Source organism: Trypanosoma cruzi, genomic scaffold, assembly GCF_000209065.1.
Source record: "Trypanosoma cruzi strain CL Brener 1047053517055 genomic scaffold, whole genome shotgun sequence".
Lineage (NCBI taxonomy): Eukaryota > Euglenozoa > Kinetoplastea > Trypanosomatida > Trypanosomatidae > Trypanosoma > Trypanosoma cruzi.
The window spans coordinates 202656-221096 of record NW_001849524.1 but is presented as its reverse complement, the minus strand read 5'-3'; the positions used below and the strand labels follow the sequence as shown (position 1 = coordinate 221096).

Below are 18441 nucleotides of genomic sequence, written 5' to 3'. Positions count from 1 at the left end.
TGTGTGTGTAGGGTGGGAAGGTTGAGAAGCGCACAAGGAACGATCCAATTTCCATTTTAACAGTAAAACTCATTTTTCTTCGCACCTCCAATTTTCATTACTCAAAAAGGGAAGCAAACAAGGCCAAAACAACTCAAAGAGGAGAAGAACAAAAAACAACAACAACAACGGAACAAGAAAAAGCAACTACAACACATGGACCTGATCCATGCAAAGTCACTCGGAACCAAGGACATTTCCTGCTCCCCAGCGATGCCGTTGTCCGGCATTGGGGGGTTGTGCCTGGCGAGAAAACCTCGCATCTTGCGGGTGAACGGCCGGGTACAACGTGTTGACACCGGAAAAACCAACATTCGGCATCACATACCGCTGAAACCAGACGGGCGTACGGAGTGGATCCATCCTATGCGTCTTGGGCAACACATCCCTACAGAAGAAGAAGACATGACCCACAACAATGCCAAGAATGTCGCCCACAATGCTCTGCCCAAGAATGAGGTGAAATGCAAGAAGAATCCATGGGAATGTGTTGGCATGGAAATCAAATCCATAGAGATTCATGCGCAGTTCCGGGTGCCGTTTGCAGAAGACCCAGCAGAGTGACATCAACAAGGAAAAGCTGGTAACAAGCATATCAAGCAGAATGGCACCCATGGCGTTCCCGAGAATAAGGAAAAGTCCCATCCATATAAAGTCCCCACCTTTCCCATTGAAGTCATACGTCTCGTTGTAGTTCAGGTACGACACAAACATGGCGACAGAGATAAGCCAGGGAAAGGAAAACCCACCAAAAAACAAGGCGGCAGTGATGAGACGCCATAGCTGAAGTTCCTTAAAGGCAGCCGATGAAAGCAGGATGTAGCCAAGTGGAACAACCTGCATTGAGGCAAGGGCTGTGAGAAGCACCACGGCAATGAGAGTATACCTCGTGAAAGGGCCTAAACTATTCAACCAACCATCAAAACTCTGCGCCATTTTATCGTCTCTCTCTCTCTCTCTGTATGTATGTATGTTTTTTATCCTCTTTTTTTGCAACCCAAAACTTCGCTTACTTTTTTTTTTTGTTTTTCTCCTTTTTTCCTCTTGCTTTTTGTTTAAATTTAACCCTTCCTTTTCAACCACATGCACATCAAACAAAAGAGAGAGAAAGCGAGAGAGAAAGAAACAGAAGGAAAAGCAGTCATGCGCCACCGCAATTTCCCCCCTCCCAATCTTCTTTCTTTTCTCCCCTGGAGTATTTACATCTGCACCCTTTTCCTCTCCTCCTACTCCTCGTCGCATCCGGCAACTCGGACATGTTGTGCCCATTTCGCTATGAAAACTTCATGTCAACTTCTCAAACTCCATGGTGCATGAACACACACCCAAACCCAAACAAACACACGTGCCATGCAGATGGAACCCGCAGAAGAAAAAATAAAAAAAGAAAAAAAAAAGAGAGAGAATTATAGAGGCGGCAGCTCCAACACACAGACACACACAAAAAAAAAAAAAAAAAAAAAAGAGAGAATAAAAACAAAAAAGCGCCTTTTCACTGTGTGTGTGTGTGTGTGTATATATATGTGTTTGTCTCCTTGTTGTTGCTGGTGGATGCGGACTCTTTCTCTCTCTCTCTCTCTTTCCTCCAGCCGCTGCTACGAGGGTCCTAATAGAGCACCAATGGCTGCGCAGGCCTCAAATTGTGACAGCGGGTACTTATCATTGCCGATGCAGCGAGTCAAAATAATCCCAACAAAACTGAGATTATTATCCACTGGAACTTCTGCATCCTCCTCCGTCTCCAATGTCTCATTTTCGGTATCCCTCGATACATTCAACGTTCGCCGAAAGCCCCACCCTAAAAAGTTTTGACACGCCCGGCATGCGACACAGCACCACTCGTGGCCGACGAAGAAAGAGTGCTCCGCTGACCATTGGCCGTAGAATGACAGTAAATGACGCCGCAACGCAATCACAGCATCGCATCGCACAAGGTCAAAGCGATGGGTGGATGGATTGGTGGCAGAGTAACACCACAAGGGTGGTTTGTTTTCAAAAAGATCCAACTCATATGTGTATACTTGCGATGCCCACGCATCTGTGGCTCGATGTGGGAGGATCTCATCATACTGCGCAATAGGCATATAACAACGCATGCAAATAAGGGCGGGGACAAATTGTTCCACCGTGCTGGTTTCAGATGTACACTCAGGGCCATCTTTCTCCTTCTCCTCCTCACTTGACTCCTGCGAGCTCTCTGTGCTTGTTAAGACAAAAAGCTCCATTTTAATAATCGTCGTAGAGTATATATTATATTGCTTGTGTCAATAATAATAATAATAATAATACTGAAAAAAAAAAAAAAAATGATAGAGTTTTATACCGTCTATCCACCGTACTCATACACACACACGGAAAATAATACATACATGTACTCCCTATTGTATGTGTGTATGCATGCAACCATGAGAGGAATGGGAAAAAAAAAAAAGAGAGAGAAGAGAAGGAGAAGATATATATTTAAAACAAAAACAAAAAGAGAAGAGCCCACATCGCAACAACAACAACAAGAAACTAAAAAGAAGGAAGGGTGGGGAGGGAACCACTGCGAAAAAACAAAGGAAACATTACACACGGGGGTTACTTCGCACAACTTGTTGAATCATGAACCCTCCCTTTCTTTCTTTACATTTTAGGGAAAATTCACTGAGGCGGAGAGGAGACGGCTGGTGTACTCCGCAAGCTGCTGCATGAAGCCATCATTTGGACACGCACATAGCCGAACTTCACGCACAAAGCCAATGACTGTTTTAACAGCCTCCTTAGCCGTGCATGGGCGGCTACTCACAGTTGAATCATCACAAAAGCAGCGGAGGAGGAACGCGCAGACCAGCGTGACGGAGCGTGAGACTCCCGCAATGCAGTGACACACCACCGCCTTACCCAATCCATCCACCACCGCCCGCATAATTGCTGTGGATACATGGAAATGCTCCCACACCGGAAATGGCGATTCGTCCCTCCATGGCAGAGACAATTTCAAATACACCAACCCCACGTCATCACTCTCCTCCCTCTCTCTACATACCCGCGCTTCCATTGTCTTGCCACCGCAAACAAACGACCCTGACTCCAGTGATTGTCTCAACCATTGGGCCGTTGCCACCATGACCTCGTCCGCTGCCGCGGGAGAAGTCACGCCGTCTAAGGGATTCGAGATGCGCTCTTCCAGCTGCTCCCACGAACACACTGCGAGCCGCCGCACTCGAGGTGAAACGCCTTTTTCTCTGCATTTTTTTCTCACTGGAAGTATTTGCCGCATTTCCAGCTGTGGCATAAAACTGCACGCACATGTAGACACAATCAACAGCATTTCCTCCGGTAGAAGACGTTGATGCAATTCCCAGGTGTCTTGCACATCCTTCAGAGCCCCCAGATAAACGCGAGGAACGATGCGATGTGGCCTGAAGCTACGTGGCAGCTCCGTGTCAACCAAAGGCGTTGTTGGCGTTGCCCCGCTCACACGCCCACCTCGTCGCCACCGCTGCAGATATTGTTTCAACCCCTCGACTGCCATCTCATTCTGCGGGAAAAGACACACGCACACACACACAGGAGGGAGGACTGCAGTACAAACAAAAGAAGGACAATAATGACACTCACACATACAAACACACATAAATATAAAAAATAAAAGAAACGCACACTACGACATATATATACATGTATATATATATTATAAATAAATAAAAATAAATAAACATATATATATATATAGGACCACCACAACATGCAAAAAACTCCATCAAAAAAAGGAGAGGGGGAAAAAAAAAAAAAGAAACTAATTTATGCGCCGTATGCGCAATACATAAATATATATATATATATGGCGAGAAAAAGGGAGGAATGGGAGAGGGTGTGGGAAAAGACATTCACATTCAACTCTTCCTTTCCCGTCTTCTTCTTACATAACAGATCTTCTCCTCATTCAGTTCCCTTCATTTTATTTTTTGATTCACATGATTCACATGATAAACAGAAATGGTACAGTAAAACCTCGAAAGGATGAAAAATCAAGGAGTCAAGTGTCTTTTCATGAGACATTCCTTCTCTCCTGCTCGTCCTCCTCAGCCCAAAACACAACACGTTCATCCGGCAAGCAGTTCCTTGTGTTTCTCATCTTCGCAATGCACATCATCCAATTCTTCTGTTGATTCCACATTCTTGAAACCATCCGTGTTTCTCCCTTGCTCACATTCCTCCAATTCCAACTCAGCAAAGGCATCCTGACTCTCGTGCTGCGCTGGTCGCACACTTTGCAACCCGTTGCTTCTCCTTTCATTAGAACATCCCGATTTCTTCGTTCCCGGCACATTTTCCGCAAAAGAGGCACTTGATTCATTTCGCCTGTTGTTGTTGTTGCTGTTGGAGTAAATTAGTGGAAGCTGTGCTGTTTCCTGTGCCCGCTCCGCAGCCTCGCGGTGTTGGGGCAGCAGTAATGCACGACGACTCATAAACCAAACTTCTGGCATTTCTGAAAGCTTTTGCCTTCGTTTGCCAGCGAGAATACAGGCGTAACTAAAGCCCAGACTTGTCACCATATCCTTCTCGCTCCTGCTGTTAAATAGGTCAATTAGTTCATGCAGACAACGCTGAAATTCGTCATTCTGACGCCGTGTCTGTAATAACCGTTGTGAAGAAATACGCCTTTGGGATTCATCGCAGGACGGCACATTGTCCTCCATGAACTCTTTCTTCACAGAAGATACATTGACCATACTCATACTTGAGAGATGATTCACGCCCCGTGAAAAAGGAATCCACTTGGCTTTTGCCTCACCACTGTCACTTTCCATATTGTTGTCGCTCTTATGCGTATGCCCTAGCAATGGCACCTGTCCATCTTGTGTATCCTCAACAGGGTACTCATCATCGCGGTGTAAATCATCGGCCTTGCGATCATATGCCTGTGCGGCTTCATTTAAGAGGGTTTTACCCCTTTCATCGCCCAGGTTTATAGGGCGCAACGTTTGTTGACGCCGCGGCGCCCGGGGAGTTTTCATATAGACGCCTGTATAATGCTCGAGAAACGCCTGATTCCTAACCCTCCCACGCCGGCCACCTTCTTCGGCAGGAGGGGTCTGAGAGACATATTCCCCATTTTTTCCCATTGAAAACAAGTAGGCAAGACGTTGTTGCTGCTGCTGCTGCTGCTGTTGTTGTTGTTGCCCGCGTTTCTGCCTCGCCGTGGGTGATGCTTTGCCATATTGTTGCGTCAATTTCTCTGGATGTCTCGACACAGAAGCGATGGGTGCGGAATAAACTTTCTGAGGCGAAATGCGTGGGTTTTTTTGCGACGACTCCCTTTTCCTTACGGGTCGAGAGTCCCCTTTCCACTCTTTCCTGGGACTCGTGGTAGGGTGAACATCGGCTCCCTTTAGCCGTTGAGACGATGCGCCCGACTCCTCGATGGGATATTCTTCCGCCGCCTCTTTCTTCCCTCCTCCGCCTCCATCCCCCTTCCTTTTCCTCCTGCTGCTGCTTCTGTTGTTGTTGTGGTGGTTGTTTGCAAAATATTTCGGCGCCTCCGTCGGGTACTCATCGCAGGGGGGCGCCTTCTTGGGGTCGGTGGCACTTGTCTTTGCCTTCATGGCGGCGGGGTCGCCGTTGGCCTCGCTGTCTACCGCGTGCTGCCTCTCCTCGTTGTCGACGGGTGAGGCCACGGCGGAATTCGGCTTCCCTGTCTCCTCCACCTCCGCATCCATCCGACACAGAGAGAGAAAAAAAAAAAAAAATAAATAATTCTTCCGCACTAATTCCCTCCCCCTCTCCTGCAAGAACCAAGGAAACACACACAAACACACACAACAAATAACCGGCAAAGGACCAAGCAGAAACAAAAGAAGAAGAAGAAGAAGAAGAAAAGGAAATTAGCTCACGCAAAGCTCAGGCTGGAGACAATGAGAAGAAGAAGAAGGCTCCATGCAGCCTCACACACACACACACATACCGCACACATGCAGAGAGAGAGAGAGAAAGAGGGGATGAGGGAAGAAAAAACAAACCAACCAAACAAAGGACACACATACACACGAAAAGAACAAAAAAAAATGAGGACAAAATGCCAAACACCACTTCCTCTCCCTTCTATCATAATTACATGCCCTCCCTTACATAAACAAGTAAACACATATATATATATATATATACACGGGGTGAAAAAAAATGTCGCTCTTGCGTGTTCCAAATCACAGAGAAAAGAGAGGGAGAAATAAAAAAAACAAAACAAAACAAAAAACAAAAGGAAAAACAAAAATTGATGGCATGGAAGGAGAAGCGTCTGTTTTCCAACTACACCAACAAACACACACACACACAGACACTGGCGCTTTACATAAGAGGTGTGGGCAGGACACGCCAGCAAAAAAACAAACAAACAAACAAAAAAAAGACAAGCCAAAAAAGACATATGGGCAAGAATAGTTTTCCTGCAATAGAGGTTGCTGCTGGTTTTTTTTTTTTTCCTTTTTTTTTTTTTTTTTACTTGCTATTCATACAACTTGTTGCACTTTTCTCCTCCCTCCCCTCCTGACACTTAGCAGGGAATTCAACCCCCAGAATTCTGCCGATGTTCTGCGACAATGTCGGCTGCCCCCCATGGACCCAAAGGTGTCTGTTCAATAGCCAACCGGCTCTTCTCGTCCATTCCCGATTCCGTCCTTCGATGCGTATCATATAAACTCTGTTTTGATTTCTCATTTTCGTCATCCTCGTCATTATCACCTTCACCATCAAAAAATTCGTGTGGCATCGCTTCTTCGTGATCGCTGGAAATTGTCAACACATCCGGTTTCTCTTGCTCCACCGTGTTCTCTCCGTTCTCCGCCGTCGAGGGTTCCTCCTCCTCTTCGTTTTCCAAAGCCATTGTAAATCGGCCCTGCTGCGACAATTCCAGCTGGGTGGCCTCGTAGAATGTTGTGTTAATTGTCAGCGGCGGTTGTTTTGCGCCCATTTCTGTGCCGCTTCTGGCACCATTACGACAAGGAAGAAGTTGTGCAGGTTTGGGCAGTTGTGCTTCCATCCAAAGCGCAAGTGCAGTTTCGTTGCGTAGTTGCAACAGCTCCTTTAAACAATGTTGAATATCGTGGTGTGTGGTGTCCTCTTCGTCAATGCGATTTACCTGCAATACGGTTGTCGGATGCGTTCTGGCCACCACGACAGTTTCATGGTATAAAACACGGAGTTGCGGCAATGCCTCCACCACGGCGGCCACCACCTCTGGGAATAGTTGTGGTAGACCAAGCAGGTTTAGCACCTCCAAGTTACCTAGGCCGCGTAAACGATGTAAATCCGCATTCTGTATGGACGTACCTGCGTTTTTAAGACTTAATTTAATTAACTGCGGCAGTCGTGTGGCAATGACGTTCACACTGCTGCCCGTCAGCTGAGCAACCCCGCCAAGGTCAAGTTCCATAAGTGTGTGCGGAAGCCACGCAAGGCTTGAATCCACCAACCCATGACAGCCATGAAGAGAAAGACGCAGCAGTTGGGTTTGTTGCTTCATAAATGAGTTCAATTCGGATGCAGAGGCAATAAGACACCCAATAAATCCAACTGACAAAAGTTGCGGCACGTCACCAGGTTCGTGTTGGTTTTCCTCCTCCTCCTCCTCTTGTTGTTCTTGTTGTTGCTCCTGCTGCTCCTCTTGGAACTCCTGCTTCTCTTCCATCTCTTCATCCTCTCCCTCGCATTCCCGCGGCGGTTGTTGTTCTTGTTGTTGTTGCTCCTCCAAAAAATTTTTTTCCACCGGTCGAGCACTGGAGCTGTGGGCTCTAAGACTCGAGGAAACTTCGCGTTCTCCTGCACAGCCGTTACTACCGTTGTGCACAAACGCAGCAAGTGTGCCACGATCCACAACAATCCCCTTCAATATGATCTCCCTCAGTTTAGGGGCGTAGAGGTCAAATAATACATGAGATTGTGTGAGTGGTACCGGCAGACGACAAAGCTCTGGGGCATAAAGTCTTGTCACATACGCAAGAGAGGAAAAGAGAACTTCCACATTGGCCAACTCAAGTCGCTTGATAGCGGGGCAGTTTTCCAACCGTAGCACCTTCAGCCGTTCATGTTGACTGATGTACCGGACACACGCCGTTGTAAGGCCTTCGTTTCCTGAGAGGTCAATTGTATGCAACTGTGGGCAGGCCTCAAGTACGTCACGCACATGCGCATCCCGCAGTGCACTGCACCCAGTCAACACAAGTACCTTTACCAATGGGCCTCGGAACGTGCGAAAGAGCCCTGTGGGGTGGTCAATCCTGCAGCGACTGAGATCCAGGCAGGGTATAGAGAATTGTGGCTCCACATAACGACCTTCAGAAGACACTTGAGCTGAATGATCCCCCAATTTACATGAAGCCTCCTCCCCTTCCTCATCCTCTCCACCAATACCACCAGCACCATCATCATCTTCATCTTCCTTATGATCCCTATTATGGGAGAGAACCCCAATGCCTTTTTGCGGTTCATTCGATCCCAAAGGTTCGTATTTTGTCCGTGTTGAAGATTTAGTTTCCACAATGCTTGCCGGGGCCTTCGTGACAAGCTGCTCTTGTCGAACCATAAATGAGAATAGCACGGCCAGACCATCGTCTGCGAGGGACAACTCCGGCAGAGAGAGCACCTCCACGTGGGGTGCCATAAGAAGGGCCTCGGCCAACTGCCGCAAGACCGCCACGTCCGTCAAGGAAAAGATCTCTACATGACGCACAGACTCAATGGAGCGTATCATGTACAGCAGCACACTTGTGCTGGCATGCCAATTCTCGCACCGAAACGAGAGAAGTTCCACTTGACAATTCCACCGCTTAGCAGACGTCAAGGGGCTCAAGCGACGACCGCCAACACGGGGCAAAGGCCTCTTTTCCAGCCTACGAATTGACGCTGCACCTGCACCTCCTATTCTTGTTGTTCCTGCCGCTGCTTCCACGAGGACACGCTTCAACGCGCTCAGTTGGGCATGCGTGACGGGCGGGTCGACAGCCATCAGGCGAGAACCATCATACAAACTGTGCAACAATTCCATATGCGGTACGACCTCGGTACGGAAACACTCACAAACATATGAGGCCAATATATCTGTTGGTTTCAGCGTATCGGTGCATGTCAATGAGCGTCGCAAAAGGGATGGGTTGCTCTCCAGACAAAGTGCCGCCGCGGAATTGGTGAGACGACGACGAGCACCCATATCACCAGGAGCAAATGAATCCGTGTTCGTACCGTAAATATTTTCCGATTTGCCGGCATCGGTGTCGTACGGGGTTGCTCTCAGAGTTGTGATTATTTCCATCCGCCTGGATGGACACATGGAGAGTGCCTGAAGCCCACGCAATTCAACACTCATGTGCTTATTCTCCCGCTCCAATTCTTCCACGCGTTGCTGCATACTTTGTAGCTCAGTTGTGGTCACAAACAGTACATCCCGAAGCCGTTCAATTTCGTTTATAAGATTGCTACGGTCCACCTTGACGCTGCACAAATGTTCCCGTGTCACACTAAGCTCCACACAAGTGTCCTGCAGGCGACGATGAAGGTCTGCACACTCCTCCAGTTTGGCGCGGTATCGTTGCAAAGGAATACCCCCCGACGCCAATAAATTCCGTGACGCTGAAGGCTGCTCATGGTGCTGTTGATGAGGATGGGAATAATAATGATGAAATTGCTGGCGCTCCACTGTGCAAGGTGGCAACAATGACGTGTTGGCTGCCGTCCGAGAATATGTTGCCGCATCTTTTCCTGAGGAAGGGATTTCCACAGAGTCCTGCGTCTTTGCGGACTGAGAGTGGGACACGGTGTGTGGGCAAATTGCCGACGGTTGCGTCATCATCTGTGGCAGAAGTGGTGACTTATGGAGGGACAAATCAAACTTTGGCTCCGTCATGAAGTTCCCGCTTGTTTTTTTCTGGCAAGAGGAGCAGTCACAGAGATTGCTGCTCCCTTTGCCCCAACTCGAAACCTTTACAAGCGACGTCAACTCCGCCGATCCTTTCAATTTTGTTGCTGTTGTTGTGGCAACGGTGGTCTCCGACTTAAGCGACGAGGCTCCGCATGACAATCCCCCGGCGTGTAAATTCATTTTTTATCCTTTTTTTTAAAAAAAATCGTCTCTCTCTCCTTAACACTTGGCAGTGTGTATGAATGAATGTATATTTATTGACTCGCGTGACAAACACACACCCAAAAAAAAAAAAAAAAGAAAGAAGAAGACAAGGAGAAAGAGAAAATAAAATCATCAGAATATTGAACATATCATGCCATAACCCCCCCTCACAGTTGAACAGAGCATGCCACTTCATAAACAAAAACAATAACCACAGACACACACATATATAAAGATATCCACAGATGCATGCATACACCTACACACCCACAGACAGACACACACGCACATAATACCATGCAAACAAGCACAACTATGATAAAAAAAACAACAACGACAAAAACAATTTAAAAAAACAAACAAACAAACAAAAAACAATACAACAACAACAACAACAAAAAACAAACATGAATAGCAGAGAATGACGTACAAACATGAATATAGACACATATACATATACATACTTATACATATTGTCCCGGTCCATTCTGTGTCTCAGAAGTCATGCAATGCCACATGGTGTTCATTGCGGGATAAAAACCCGTCTCAAAAACATTGGGTCACGTCATAAAATAAATAAATAAATTAAATAAACAAACACACAAGAAAAAAAAAAAAAACTATAAAAGGCGATACGACCAGAGCCTAACGCAACTTAGGATACGTATGCATCCACGTAAGGCAGTATATATCTAATAATAATAATAATAATAATATGTAAATAGACCCCCCCCCCACCCCCCCAAAAAAAAAAAAAAAAAAAAAAAAAAGAAAAAAGGGCCTGAAGGGATGTTATTACACGACTCATTCTGGAAGCGATGCCTCCTCCTCCCCTCCCTCCTTTACCACCTGCACAAGGGAGTGTATATTAACAAAAACAAAAACTTTCTTCCCCTCCTCCTGCCTCTATTTCGCTAGCATCATTTTTTCCCTCCTCTCCCCTCCTCTCTCCCTCTTTAAATGCATATATATATATATATATATGTCTACTTCTCTTTTGTTCCTTTAACCGACACCACCACCACCACATTTTCTTCTTCTCTACGTGCCGTGGAGTCTGCATTTCCTCATCCAATACCCGCAGAAAAAAAAAAAACAAAAAACAAAACAAAACAAAACAAAACAAAACAAACAAACAAATCTAATCGTAAAAACACATAACAACAATGAAAAGAGTCCATGCAGCCACCGCCCCTGCACCTCCGCTTTTTTTTTTTCATTATTTCCCCCCTCTAAATTTATTTTCCTGTTGTTGGTTGTTGGGTGCGTGCTCATTTCTTTTGAAAAAAAAAGAAAAAAAAAAAAAAACATTTCCATGCATCCACCCCCCAACATACACACCGAAACAAGTTTAAATAAATAAATAATAAATAAAAATGTGTTTTTGATTCTCCGGGCGGAGGCAGTCATTGTCTCTTTTCCACTGCATGCGCAATGACATCCCCTCCCCCAACAAACATTATTTCCCCTGCATCATTACCATCAGAGTTCCCAAATATTTCCCTCTCCTGTGCCAATACCCACTCACCACCATCACCTACTTTTGCGTTCAAGGGACACTAAGGGAATTGCGCACGGCGGTTCTCGGGCTGCCTTTGTTGCCGTTGTTACTATTATTATTGTTATTGCCGCTGATGCTGTTCAATCGGCCACGTGCACTTTGTGGTTGACTGAGAGGCAGTTCCTCCTCTCCGTGTTTTACCTTCATTATTTCATGAAACACCATGAGTGGGGTGCGCAGTCGGCCGTCCTTCACCGCCGGCAGCTTCTTGATCTCCTGGTCCTTCAAGCGGCGCTGAAGATATCCAGGTTGCAAGAAGCGCCTGTTCAGCAATGCCTCTCTCACAGGTCGCAACACATCTCCCGGGAGTTCAGGGGCGAGTGGGTCTTCCTCTTCGGGAAGAATGCCGTCCTCCTTCTCAGCCTCCTCCAACGAAGCGGAGGCGACATCACTGGGGTATGTCGTCGTGTGACGCGGGGTACGAGCACTGTCGCGTGGGGTCTGCCCCAACGAGCGGGTGCCACGTGCGGAGGATAAAAGTGTCCCCGATCGTGCAGACATGGACTCGCGTTGCTCACGTGCCCTCTGGTCCCGTTCCCGTTTCATAATCTCAATTCCCTCACTGCGCGTAATAAGGTGCGGCATCACATTTTTTTGGATGAACCCCTCGGAGATATTTTGTTGCAGAACAATGGCGTCCTCATTTAACTCCGAGTGAACATGGGAAATGGCATATGGATTCTTCGCATTGCCCGAGCTGGCGCCCCAGTTTGAACCCAGAAGAAAGTAACGTGGCGGACAGGTGGCGAAGGGACGCAGAGCAGACACGGGCACGTGAATAACGGGTGAAACCTTCTGAGAGACCTTAAACGGGGCCATAATGCAGTAATAATTTTCCTCAGATCCGGCTTCCGTATCAAAAAAGTACTCCGCTAGCGTCCCTTGACACTGAAAGTCAAATAACTCATTATCATTTGCAATGGCAGCACGAATCACGGCGGCAAAACGATATCGTTCTTCCTGCCCAAGAAGGAAAGCACCCCGTGGACGACGTTCATCCTTCGAATTGGCAATCATCAATAGGACCTTTTCGTTGGTCTGGTCATATACCATCAAGTCCAGTTCCCCTTTCATAATCGTTTTGGGATCATTGTTTTGCATGTAGGTGTAGGTAACGGGGGAAAGGATGATAATGTGGGGAAATCCACGTCGCTCCGCCATAATTTTAAACTGCTGTCTGTGAGATGTATTCAATGAGGGTACATAACTGGACTTTTGCGGTTGCCAAAGCTTCTTGTACTCATCGACGGGAGTGGGATTTTTTCCTACAAGCTTATTTGGTCCAATCTGCGGCGTATCCGCGGTGATGCTTGCCAGTAACCAGTAGCGGAATGTCTCCATATCCTTCAAAGGCTTCAGGCCCTGTAGCGCCTCACGATTTTCAAGACCTGTACTCCGCATCAAGGCATCCAGATCCTCCGTGATGAGGATGCTGAGATAATTCTGATGACACTGCTCTACAATCTTGGCGAGTGAATATTGTGCCACACGGCGGCTTTTCATAATCTCGTTTGTATGGGGCAATCCAGACACGGTTGCATCCTCGCCCCCTTCAAATGGCTCGGCAAGTGCCTTGTCCCGGCGTACACGGAGGGATACAAGCAGGTCAATACCATATTTACGAAAAATATCGTTACGAGTGTTAATAAAGTCATGTAGGCGTTGCAGGGAAGGACAATCCTCCAGGCGTTTTCGTTGTTTCACCACCAACGCCCGTTTCTCCTCATACTCTACCCGCTTGTTCTGCAGTACCTGCTGGGAAAACATCTTTGTGTGCTCATCCACCTCAAACTCCTTGTTCGGGGCTTGTGTGGTGAAAAGTGGCACGCCACCCATTTTTACCAGCTGCTCAGGAACCTCTCCGCTGCTGCTTTCACTCGTGTCACCCCCGTCCTCAAGGGCGGCGTACTGACGGTACAAGGCCACAGTAGCGGCGCTCTCAAGAAGAAGTGACATGGCGGGTTTGTAGGACATGAACATTTGGTGCCGTAAGAGTACCGCGTTCTCACGCTCCCATGCGGCCAACTCGCGATGTGCTTCTCGCAGCGCCACCTGTTCCTCACTTGCCATCACAGCTGCCTGCAGCTCCTGCTGTTTCCGCGAGAAGAATTTGGCGCGACTCTTGGCGTCTTCAATCAACGTCTGGAAGTTTTCATCTTCACGAAGATATGGCTTCAACAGCTTCTGTACACTGTCGTCCTTGAAGGCATCCCGCAGCTGAGCGTGAATGGCGACGCGTGCGGCAAGAAGGTCTGCCTTCTCTGACTGCAGCATTTTAGAGATGCGTTCCGCATATCGCTCACTCTTCAAGAGGTCCGGGTCACCGGCATAATACGTGCATTCCGAAGAAAGTGTATTGGCAATTGTCACCAACGATGTGCTCATCGTTTATTTATTTATTTATTTATTCTCTCTTGTTGTAATACAATGTTTCTTTCCTTTTTTTTTTCTTTTCCTCTTCGCAATTGTTACGAAGACTGCTGCTGCAACCTCTTTCTTTCTTTCTGTCTCTCTCTTTCTCTCTCTAATGAATGGTAATAATAAAAGCGGTAACAATGAGGTTTATATATAACCAGGGGGGAATTATCGCAATATTGACCTCTCCTTTCCTTCCCTTCTTGAGGGGAGTTGTTTTTCTTTCCTTTTCCTTTCCTGTTCTTCTGTTTTTTATTTTTTATTTTTTAATTTTTATTTTTTATTTTTTATTTCGCACTTTTGTTTGTTTGCTTGTTTCTAATAATGTCTCTGTGTGTGTGTGTAATGTGTGTAGTATTTGTCTTCCTTCTTCTTCTTTTTTTTTTTGGCTTTTTTTTTTTTAGAGAATTCCTTTCGCAAAGAAAAATATAAAGAGTGCAATTGCATCCATAAAGACATATAAATACAGAAGAAAGAGAGGGAATAATAATAATAATAATCATCAAATTATAAATATATAAATATATAAATATGTACCGGCCTCTTGCTTCATTTGAATAGATCACGGTGCTCCTCCCGTTCTTCCACCTCCGGTACGGCCGTCTCTGCCTCTTCCTTCCTCCTCGCCTCTCGGACCTCCACGGCGGTCCAGTCCCACAACTCCATGTCGTCACAGTTCTCCATTGGGAGATAATTCACCTTCCCGTGAAAGGGTACCGTAAGCTTCTCAACCAGTGGCTCCACGCGCAAATAATCCGCGACGGCAACATCCGCTGCTGCAAGTTCGACCAGCATCCCAGCTAGTGCCACCAGCGTGTAGTCCTCCCGGTTAATGGCAAGAGCCGCCGAACGTACATCGTCCTTCTTCGCTTCCTCCTGTGGATCACCGTGTAGCTCGGCAGAAAACGGTGCCGAGGACTGCGCATGACGCGGTCGTGACGCACGCCCTCCCTGCGTCCATGAATACTCCGACTCTAACAGTGCCGCGTGATGTTCTCCCGCCTGGCGTCTTTCTTCCGCCTCCGCCGCCTCCCCAATTGACCGCCGGCGTTGACGAATGCGATGTGGCTGGAACGCCTCCACAACAAGCGTCTGCACGGGGCTGAAGCGGTAGTTGATCTCAGATTCGATAAATAAGATGCGACTTGGGGATGTCTGCTGTTCTGCTGCCACCCTGCTGAGGAGGTCCTGGAAGTTCCCCCGCGACGCACCGCCCCCGCCCCTGCGCTGCCCCCTGCCACAGTCATCCACAGCCCCTGACGTCGGATCATGCACCACGCGGTACTCGCAGGGAAATTCATGCGTGCTGAGCTCCGCCAGCTGCTGTGGCCCCGTGCGTGAGTTGACAGGGACAAACAGCGTCACGTCGCAGCGGAGTCGATGCAGCGTCTCGGCAAAGTAGCGAAGGAACGGGCGGCACTTCAGTTGACCGCGGCTGCGAGGGTGAAAAGCGGCGATGGTGCCATGCAGCCTCACGCCAACAAGAAGGCGAGAGGCCAAGTGGATAATTTGCGCCCCCGCACTGGATGGTGTCAGAACGCCGCCCCCAGCAGTCATCCTACACGGAGATCCAGAAAGAGAGAGAGAGAGAGAGTTGAAGAGATGGTTGTGAGTGATGCTCCCACAGAGGGAACAAAGCGACATCGCAATTCCAAACACACACACAACAATAACAACAACAACAACAACAAAAAGCAGCGGAGTAAAACACACGCAGACGTCGCCTATTCACAACTCTTCACATTGCAGCAAATCAGACAAAAAAAAACAAGAACGCCCTCCCATTCTCTTTCTCCCTCTTTCTCTCATAAAAGACACACACAAATAAAAACATTAATAATAATAATAATAATAATAATAATAATAATAATAATAATAATAATAAAGCAAAATAGAGAAGGAAAATTTACTTTAAGCCAATACATCGGTAATATTTGACGTACATGAGTTTCCACAGTACCTGCTACTTCCTCCACAACTAAAAACCCACACCTCGACAGGGTAGGGTAGGGGGGAAAATAATAAAAAAATGGAGAAAAAGGAGAAAATAATAATACATCCCCCGTCAACTTCCACAACAAACATGGCCTACATGAAGGAGAAAAAAAAAAAAAAAAGGAAAAACATAGCCCTAAACAAAAAGTATCTTTTCTCCAGTGAATGCAAACATCCTCCCCTCCTTCCCTTTCCCTTTGGAAGAACTCTTCAGGAAAAAGAAAAAGAAACAAGAAATAAAACATCCTAAATATAGGCATCATAAAGACATACATACATATGTAGGTGTAGATATGAGGGATATACTCAAAATATCTGTTGAGCTCCCGACGGGTGGAGTCCCTCCTGGAGACGACTTTTAACGACCGTCGAGGGAGCCCCTTTCCTTGCGGTGGGCATAGAAAACGGAAAAAGACGATGTGGCTTTTTCTGCAGCAATTTTTTATAATTAACATCCATATTTTGTTTGAAATTCAAACGAATATGGAACGCTCGCTTTGGTTCTAACTCCTCCTTTCGTTTCGACCATTCCTCTAGTGAAGCCATATCCCTGACATCTTCATGACTGCCATTCCTCTCCTCCGGTAGATCCCCTCGCATCGTTCCACTGGATGCCGACGATGGTGGGGTTGAAGATGAGTTCATCCCACAAGAGGAAGACGGGAATGATCCGTCGCCAACAAGCGATGTCAAACCGGGGGAATTTGACATTCTGCTCGCTCCTCCCTCATGTGGGGTACGTCGTCTTGTCCTAAAGACATGAACAGACGAAACCGCACCGCCACGACTACTGCCAATCGTCGTATCATCGGCCGTCAATGCAGTATACATGCACGTGGTGAGAGAGTCCTGCTCGTTTCCCTTCGGTGTGTCACGTGAACTCGCCATCGTCATCGATGACGTGGAAAGCATGGGTTCAATGGGATAACAAATTTTTGAGCGTTCAGCACGTTCTTTAAGAAGAGCCGCGTGAATGCCGTACCGCACCCGTAGAGAATTTTCATCATCAAAGAAGTCGTCTGGGAGGTCCTGCACAAATGCCAACAGTTTGTCTTCCTCGTCCGGCTTCTCGGGGGGAATTTCATAAATGTCATGCCGGCAAACCTCCCATGCGGTGTGGCTGCGAGAGATATGCGACAAGATCTTCGCGTGCTCCGCATTTCGCCGCAGGCGTCGATGACGGTAAAACACCGACGTTTCAACCAATTTCTTCTTCATCCGCGCCTCCTCAATTTTTTCCAATGTCGCGTGGCGCCCCGTCGTCACGTGACTCCACCCCATCATTTTTTTCCTCCGTTTCTCTGCGAGAGAGCGTCCCCTAGAAGAGTTGCTGCGGTTCATTATAACCAAGTCGCTGCTTCCCTCCATCTCTTCCCCTTCGTTCTCGTTTTTGCTTAACGATGCAATAGTAAGCACGCTGCTGAACTCGCTGTCCATGCTCCTTCCCGGGTTATCTTTCTTCTGCAACTGTTCCTGTAGTTGTTGCCGCCGCCTGGCCCGTGAGGTCTCGGCAAGCAGCTGCTTCCCCTTTGCATGCACCACCGCAATCGCGTGAGAGGGCACCAATTTCTGCAAATTCTCCTTCACCATCACCGCCGCCAATTGCTTTGCGCCATGTAGCGGATAGTTGTCTGTGTTGTGGAATCCCGTCCCCCCTAATCGTAGAACATCATCATATGAAACATCCAAAATTTTACCAATGAGAGGCGGGGCTTTCTTCCGCCCCAAGTCCTTCAGCTTCTGCAAGGAGCACAATGTCGCCTCCAATATCCGCTTCGGTCGGCGTGTACGACTGTAGTCGACGATGGGGCGTGGAGCCGAGGGATTGGCAGCGGACGACAAAGTATTGAAAGAGAGCCCGCCACTTGTCACACTATTCGGTGGCCCCAACACCGCCGTATCCTGCAAGCAGGAGAGGACAGACACTTCATTCTCTAACAAACAGACACGAATCAGACACCACACCTCCACATACTGATCCCTCGTCACTTTGCTGAGATCACGAAAAAATATAAACGGGAAACTATAGAATTTCTCATAAAATGTCTCAAACCTCATCAATTCAGTTGTCCCCCGGTATACCCACTCCTCCTCCGCAATGGAAATATTGGCGGAGGAAATATGCATAGGAAAAAAAAGGTTGAGAAGGTCCAAAAAGAATTCAACATACGTGGTCTTTGTTATTAACCCATCCTCATTCTGTGGTAGCAGGTTAAACACATCTCGCACCGCTTGCCGTACCACCGCTGAACTCCTGTGCAGTGAATGCCAGTTCAGGTACGCCTGCTCGGCCCGGTAGGTGGTAGGGGCAGGCACGATACCCTCCCATGTC

At 47.4% G+C, this 18441-nt stretch overlaps 8 protein-coding genes across 8 annotated transcripts, besides 38 other annotated features; all 8 read right to left on the bottom strand.

Annotated features, from left to right (window-relative positions):
• Positions 1-18441: part of a sequence feature (heterozygous, Esmeraldo-like haplotype) that runs on past the window's edge.
• On the bottom strand, positions 217-975 carry Tc00.1047053508777.80 (hypothetical protein, conserved; the record flags this gene model as incomplete). Its single annotated transcript, XM_812117.1, has 1 exon — positions 217-975. One exon carries the CDS (start codon positions 973-975, stop codon positions 217-219), a length of 759 nt encoding a protein of 252 aa, XP_817210.1.
• Positions 1053-1096: a sequence feature (A-rich).
• Positions 1137-1175: a sequence feature (CT-rich).
• Positions 1407-1445: a sequence feature (T-rich).
• Positions 1482-1523: a microsatellite.
• Positions 1536-1570: a microsatellite.
• Positions 1598-1622: a microsatellite.
• Tc00.1047053508777.70 (hypothetical protein, conserved) lies at positions 1635-2264 on the bottom strand (the record flags this gene model as incomplete). Its single annotated transcript, XM_812116.1, has 1 exon — positions 1635-2264. One exon carries the CDS (start codon positions 2262-2264, stop codon positions 1635-1637), a length of 630 nt encoding a protein of 209 aa, XP_817209.1.
• Positions 2306-2327: a microsatellite.
• Tc00.1047053508777.60 (hypothetical protein, conserved) lies at positions 2672-3658 on the bottom strand (the record flags this gene model as incomplete). The annotated part of the gene is made up of 1 exon (XM_812115.1): positions 2672-3658. One exon carries the CDS (start codon positions 3656-3658, stop codon positions 2672-2674), a length of 987 nt encoding a protein of 328 aa, XP_817208.1.
• Positions 3693-3756: a microsatellite.
• Positions 4128-5744, bottom strand: Tc00.1047053508777.50 (uncharacterized protein; the record flags this gene model as incomplete). The annotated part of the gene is made up of 1 exon (XM_812114.1): positions 4128-5744. The coding sequence occupies one exon, from the start codon at positions 5742-5744 to the stop codon at positions 4128-4130; it is 1617 nt and encodes a 538-aa protein (XP_817207.1).
• Positions 5173-5208: a microsatellite.
• Positions 5458-5525: a sequence feature (GA-rich).
• Positions 5760-5783: a sequence feature (AT_rich).
• Positions 5880-5908: a microsatellite.
• Positions 6256-6295: a microsatellite.
• Positions 6401-6428: a microsatellite.
• Positions 6490-6521: a microsatellite.
• Positions 6587-10114, bottom strand: Tc00.1047053508777.40 (leucine-rich repeat protein, putative; the record flags this gene model as incomplete). The annotated part of the gene is made up of 1 exon (XM_812113.1): positions 6587-10114. The coding sequence occupies one exon, from the start codon at positions 10112-10114 to the stop codon at positions 6587-6589; it is 3528 nt and encodes a 1175-aa protein (XP_817206.1).
• Positions 7635-7726: a sequence feature (GA-rich).
• Positions 8409-8475: a microsatellite.
• Positions 10218-10267: a sequence feature (T-rich).
• Positions 10351-10430: a microsatellite.
• Positions 10465-10487: a microsatellite.
• Positions 10488-10516: a microsatellite.
• Positions 10517-10536: a microsatellite.
• Positions 10566-10612: a microsatellite.
• Positions 10709-10736: a microsatellite.
• Positions 10832-10854: a microsatellite.
• Positions 10883-10915: a microsatellite.
• Positions 11103-11122: a microsatellite.
• Positions 11226-11270: a sequence feature (T-rich).
• Positions 11422-11446: a microsatellite.
• Positions 11489-11516: a sequence feature (AT_rich).
• Positions 11688-14084, bottom strand: Tc00.1047053508777.30 (hypothetical protein, conserved; the record flags this gene model as incomplete). Its single annotated transcript, XM_812112.1, has 1 exon — positions 11688-14084. The coding sequence occupies one exon, from the start codon at positions 14082-14084 to the stop codon at positions 11688-11690; it is 2397 nt and encodes a 798-aa protein (XP_817205.1).
• Positions 14087-14108: a microsatellite.
• Positions 14190-14225: a microsatellite.
• Positions 14331-14407: a sequence feature (A-rich).
• Positions 14472-14516: a sequence feature (A-rich).
• Positions 14597-14647: a sequence feature (AT_rich).
• Positions 14664-15758, bottom strand: Tc00.1047053508777.20 (hypothetical protein, conserved; the record flags this gene model as incomplete). The annotated part of the gene is made up of 1 exon (XM_812111.1): positions 14664-15758. One exon carries the CDS (start codon positions 15756-15758, stop codon positions 14664-14666), a length of 1095 nt encoding a protein of 364 aa, XP_817204.1.
• Positions 15778-15805: a microsatellite.
• Positions 15938-15999: a microsatellite.
• Positions 16416-18441, bottom strand: Tc00.1047053508777.10 (hypothetical protein, conserved; the record flags this gene model as incomplete). Its single annotated transcript, XM_812110.1, has 1 exon — positions 16416-18441. A coding segment is annotated over one exon (2026 nt), but the record flags the coding sequence as incomplete, so codon positions are not given.